At 54.4% G+C, this 6000-nt stretch overlaps 1 protein-coding gene across 5 annotated transcripts in view; it reads left to right on the top strand.

Moving 5' to 3' along the window:
• Positions 1–1215: 1215 nt before the first annotated feature.
• The window catches only part of SOX5 (SRY-box transcription factor 5), a gene marked incomplete at both ends in the record, with an annotated part of 282959 nt that continues 278174 nt past the window's right edge, over positions 1216–6000 (top strand). For all 5 annotated transcript variants that reach the window (XM_079543756.1, XM_079543754.1, XM_079543753.1 and 2 more), the window contains one exon: positions 1216–1253. In XM_079543756.1, the coding sequence (XP_079399882.1) occupies positions 1216–1253 (38 nt within the window). The remainder of the gene's footprint in view (positions 1254–6000) is intronic.

The raw sequence follows: 6000 nt of genomic DNA, 5'->3' as shown, positions 1-6000 counted from the left end.
GAGGGAAAGAAAGGAATTAGGGCTGGGGAACTGGAAAGAATGGAGGATAGCTCCGTGGGTGTGTGTGCTGGGGAGCAGTAGACCGGTGTGTTGTGCTCTGTGGGTTTTTTTTTTCCCTTTCTCTCATTTTTTCCCGCTCTCAGCTCGGTGCCGGCCGGGCCCGGCGTCGTGCCGCCGCTCTCGGCGCTGGGGCGGACGCTGCCCCGCGGTCCCGGCTCCCACCCTCCGTTCCCTCCGTCCGCGCGTCTCCCCGGGGAGCGCGTTTGGGAACGGGCCGGGGGAAAAGGGTGCGGGGAGGAATGGAGCGTCTCCAGGGGAAGGGCCCCAGCGGAGGAGGGCAGAGCCGCGTTTGTTGTTGTTTGCGCGTGTGCGCGCCGCTCCGCACGCCGCTACCTTTCCCCCGGCGCACGGCGGGGCCGTCTGATGGAGTTTGGAGAGGAGGCAACTCCGGGTGCGCTGCCAGGGCGGCTCGCGGCGCTGCGCGGAGCGGCAGTGAGTGACAAGTTGTTTACAGGTTTCCTTGAAGGGGCCTCTGCTATATTTCAATCTGTCAAAGTTGCTTTTCTTCCCGCGGAACAATGCCTGATTGTTGTGTTTTTTTTCCTCCCCTCCCCAAAGAGGGAGAAAGAGGGAGAGGAGTGGAGAGATCGGGGCTTGGGGAGGGGGGGCGGAGGGGGGGGAGGCGGGGGGGAGTAAAGGAGTGGAAATTCTTCCGAGCACAAATGCCTTTGGTAACATTTTTCTGCGCCCAATCCTTTCTCCCCCGTCGCAACTCGCAGAGAGTTGGTAACTGGTTCCATTTAATCACTCCGCTCTCGTTTTATCTCCTCTCCCCGCTGATCTTCCTCAGCGCAGGGGATTTACTCCCGGTTTAGGTGGATTGTCAGGCTTTTTTTTTTTTTTTTTTTTAATTATTATTTTATTCTTTTCCGCTCTCCCCACCCCCCACCTCTTTATTTTTCTTTTTCCTCCGCTCTCGGGGCCGCGGGTGCGCAGCGCCGCGCCGCCGCGGGGGGAGCCCGGCGAGCGGGGCTGCGGCGGCGCGGCCCCTTTAAGAGCCTGGTCAAGGAGCCCTCGCTCAGAGCAGCGCGCCGGGAGGGAGGCGGGAGGAGGGAGAAAATCCATCGGTGTGGAGGGCTCGGGCTCACTTGACAGGTTCAGTCGGAGGCGACCATAGGTGGCTGCTGTGACAAAGGGAAACTGCGCTTTTCCAGCATGCTCACTGACCCTGATTTACCTCAGGAGTTTGAAAGGTGAGGAGACTTGGTGGGGCGGGGAGCGGGATGCGATGGGTTTGGCGTTCGTTGTTTTGTTTTTTTGTTTTTTTTGTTTTTGTTTTTTTGTTTTGTTTTTTTTTTTGTATTTTTTTTCCTGGGGGGCGGTGATGGTGGTGGTGTGTTTCTCTCTCTTTTCCTGTATTTCCCTCGCTGTTCGCTGCGAGATGCTCGGCGCGATGCCCCCGCTCCCCCACCCCGCCCCGCGTCACCTCGCCGCTGTCACGATGGGGGGGAAGCGGGGGATGCGGGGATGCTCCGCTCCGCGCGGCTCCGTCCCGCCGGGGTGGGGGTGGGGGGGATCCCCGCCCGGCGCGGTGCCCTCCCGGCAAAGTTTGGGGCCGCCGCGCCGGGAGCGCTCCGCTCCGTTCCTCTCCGTGCGACCTTTGTTGGCCGCGCCGCCGCCGGGCCCGGCCCTCCGCCGCGGGGCCGGGAAACTTGCTGCCAACTTGCGGCCCCCCGGGATGCGGGCAGCCCCCACGCAGCTCCGAGTCCGTCGTCCCCGGCCGCGGGCGGGAGGGATGCGCTGCCGGGGGGGGTGGGGGGGTGGGGGCTCGTCTCGGTGCGAGCTCCCTCCTGTATAAACATTTGGTTGTATCCGGCGGTGCGGTGCGAGCTAGGTGCTAGACCAGCTGGGTACAAATATGCTCAGGCAAGCTGTTCGCCGCTCGGAGCGCTCCGGAGGGGAGGCAGGGAGGGAACGGGTGGGAGCGGGCAGGGGAGGACGGGAAGGAGCGCCCGAACTGAGGCATCGGAGAGAAACGAAATTGGGAAGTGCCGAAAAGAACTATTTTAACGCTTTCTGCCCTCTTTCTGCAAGCAGAATGCTTTTCTGCCAGAAGTGGGGTTGGTGTGTTGCACTGCTCCCCGCGCTGCCCTCCTACCGCCGATTTTCCAGACTTGTGTGGAATACTGGGCATTTTTCTTTGCTTTGTTACCATTGCAATAACAGAGGAAGATGCTTTTGTACACGTGCGTCGTACCAACTTAGTGCAACTACCTGAGGAAACTGCTGGTACTGCTGTGCTGAAGCGGTGCGGCATCGCAGCAGTGCCTCTGTCCCTACGATGGACAGATGAAAGTGCTCCGTCGGCCCCACTGAGGTCCTATCCAGACGTGTCCGAGCGAGCGGGTTGGGTTATTCTTTGAACTTTGTGGTGAGCAGCGTGCATGCAGAGCCTGCCAGGCAGAATGGGTCCTTTCATTTCCCTGCTGGTGGACTTTTCTTCCTCTGAAGTCTCTCTGCGTTTATATCAATTCGATATACAAACAAATCGTTCCGGACAAAACATCTCCTGTAGAAATAAAGCGAGCGGCTCCACTCCGTTTTTGTAGGCGTCTGTCTTGTTTTCAGGGATCCCAGAGCTGCTCCTGTGCAAATTCCACTTAAAATAGTCAATACACCGCTCTCCGTTTGCTGCACAGACAACAACAAGCGGTAGGAATGGGAAGCAATAAAAGCTAACCTCGGGACACATCACTTATTTTTTTTTTATTTTCTTTCAATTTTCCCCCTGCAGTTGAAATTGGTGATCCCAACCAATACCTCTGTTAATCATTACCGTTTGTTTACACGGCGTGTGTTTGACTGGAGTTGCACAGGCACACAGAGCAGCCCCTGCCCATGTCACAGATGTGCGTTTGACGGAGCCGGCCATGAGGACGCGCTTCCTCTCCCCCACGGATGCTCAGACACACGTGGGCTTGTGGGGTGCATGTGTGTACATGGGCACGGTGCACAGAGGATGGAGTTTCAGGCAGTTGTCGCAGGTTGTTAGCCAACGTCAGTGGCAGACGCTGCTCCTGGAGCACAGTTGTGCAGCCACTGGGGTCCCACATGTCATATCTGCGTGACCGATCTGCTCGTGCTGATGCTGTCCTTCTCCCACCGTTCCCCGGTAAACTGGAGCACGAGCTACATGGCTGTCTGGCACAGTGCTTGTAGTGCAGCTCTCAGTGCCTGCACATCACTCAGGGGTCCCTCTGCTTCCCCTCTCACCCCTCTGTGATGTCTGGGCGCATCCTGGCGAACTGCAGGCAGCACCGAAACTTCTGGACACCTCAACTTGGGGAATCTGAAGCGATGGGGCTGCTTTGGAGGCTGTGGTCATTACCGTGGGCATTCACGGTACACACTTGGAATGAAAATTATCCCGAGTGTCAGACGGATAAACACTCATTAATTCATTCAGCATCAGTAGTAAATTGCACTACATTTTGTGAACCGGCATGTATAATTAATTGTCGTGCCAAAAACATGAGGACTGTCGTGCTTTCCCAAGAAGTTCCTCGATTCTTTATTCCTGTTTGTGACAGCTCTGTTGCCTGGTGCAGGGGAGCACCACAGTGCACGCGGGGGATGAGGTCTGCAGGAGGGGTGTAGGGAGGAATCGTAACTGGAAACTGCTCTGCTTGTTTCATGGGGCAGGGGTATTCCCGGGGTGCGCATTGGGCATTTCCTGTGGCACTCTGAATGGGCTTAAATGTCTCAAAAATGACAACTCTTCTGTGGCTTTTTATATTTTTAAAGGTGGGCTGTTATGCTTAAATATACCAGGTACGGCCACAACAGAAAGAAAGTTTGCTCTGTGGAAATGTAGAGGGAATTTGGAACCTTCGCAGACAGCTGTGAAATGTACCGAATGATGCGATCTCGGAAATGCCCAACATAAAGTTTTAATGTCTTAATAAAATCTAGTAAATGAAAAATAGATAAAGCGACCGCTTAACAATGTCCCCAGTGTAGGGAATGTTCTTAAACCCCAATTAATTACTGCATATTTACATTTCTCTGTAGACTGAGAGAGAGGCTCCGCATCAGGACCAAGTGACGTCCTCTCCCTTTCTCTCTTTCATTCTTTTCTGTTTTCTTTCCTTTCTTTTGACATGCTAGTTCGAGGTAAGGAAGTATGTGTGGAAGAGGGAAGGTTAGTGCTTCCTCAGGAGAAAGGCAGAGCTGGCAGACAAAAGGCACGGACCAAGCAGTGGGATGGGGACAGCAGAACAAGTTCAGCATCGCCAGTGAGTGGTTCTGTGCCCTGGAAGCATTCTGTGTGCTGTTGAGCGGCACGTAGAAGGGAGAGGCGAGGATGTAAAGCAAGCCTCTGCTGGGAGGAGAGAAATATACTTAGCTGCTGCGCCGCTTTGCTGCACGAGTCATTTCAGACTCCCACTGAATTTATTTTGGGGTTGTACCAACACTGTCAAATGGAGAAATCATTTTCCTAAAAGGAAACTTTGCGTATTCCTAAGTGCTTTTCTTAGCTAAAGTTACCCTAAAAGCTTTCTTCTTTCTACTGTGTCTGCTGAGAGTTTTGGAGAAAGAATAATGCCTTTCTATCAGCCGCCTTGCTCAGAATGATGTCCCACTCTCCGAAAACCTACCTGTAGATGTAAGAGTGATTACTTCTTCATTTAAAGTAAGCCAGTGAGATTTCTTTAGTATTGGGCTAAGTAGCATTTACCTTTTGCTGAGGTGCTTTCAGAAGGTGACTCTGTGGCTTGTGTGTTCAGGTCTGGGGTCTGGAGAGTGAATGCAGTGCCAAATGGAGGTTTCAGCCGGTGGTTCTTCGCCGTGACAGAAATGGGCGCGATTTCATTTCTCTGAGATGACTCTGAAGGAATTAATGCCGGCTACTCGTTAGCGTCCTGTGTGTGTTCATTTCACTTGCTGTGCTCACGCTTGCCGAGGAAGAAGTTGACTGTTACAGATTATAGATTTTAATGACTATCTCCCCAATTTACCAATTGCTGCGATTGTGACCTGGTCTTGGAGAGCAAAAAAAAGCCCAAGCGGGAGAAGGCTGAGTGACACGCCAGCCCGCACAATCCCACTGTTGTGCTCACTGTGTTCGAGTCAAATCGGGAGTTTGGCACTGCTAATTCTGGGTGGCTGGCTCATCATATGCATTCAAGGAGTTAATTAAAACACACACAAACACATACACACACTCTCCCACCACGCATCTTGCAGTGTCTGTGTGCGTGGTGTTTGTGATTGGTACCTTTAGGAAGGAGAGGAATTGTTGTTCCTCCTCTTGCTGTCCGGAGAGCTGAAATACAGAAATAGTTTACAAAATATTTATTGCTTCTTGGGGAGCTCTTAACAAGCACTTATGGCTTTATGCTGTAAGAGGCACATAGTGCTTTGCTGAGGTATGTGAACGTGGAGCCCCGATGATGGAATGGTGTATTTGTGTGATGTGATATCCTGATGCTCGGTAGGATACCTTCAAGTTGATGTGTGCCTCTGCCTTGCAGAAGTGAGTCTGACATCCTCTCGGCTCTGTTTGTTCTGTTGATGTCCTGCACGGGCCTGGTTTGCTGTAATGAGCTCGGCAGCGGAGGGGAGAAGCAGGGTCGCGTACCTGTGCACTCTGCCAGCGCGCAGTGCTTACGAGTTCTGCTCCCCCGGTGCTCGCAGCGCTTCGTTGGTGGCTGCGGTGCATCCCTGCTGATGCTAAGCAGGCAGCATCCCGAGCAGCCAGGCGCTTTTCCCTTTGAAAATACTGGCGGCTCTTCATCCATCTCGGAGAGCGCACGACGCTCCGGTGCTTGATAGGCGCGGAAAAGCTGCGTCTCGCTGCCTGCCTGCCTCGGGAACTGCCAGCGGAGCGGCTCCGTCCCGCTCTCGCACCGCCTCGCCCGGCGGAGTGACTTCGGGAGCTCCGGGCCGCGTTCCCCTCCCCACCGCGCTGAGGCGGCACCCGGCGGGCCTCGACCCCGG

This window comes from Tetrao urogallus, assembly GCF_951394365.1.
Source record: "Tetrao urogallus genome assembly, chromosome: 1".
Classification (NCBI taxonomy): domain Eukaryota; kingdom Metazoa; phylum Chordata; class Aves; order Galliformes; family Phasianidae; genus Tetrao; species Tetrao urogallus.
Note: the sequence above shows the minus strand (reverse complement) of the source record. Positions and strands in the feature narration are given on the sequence as shown.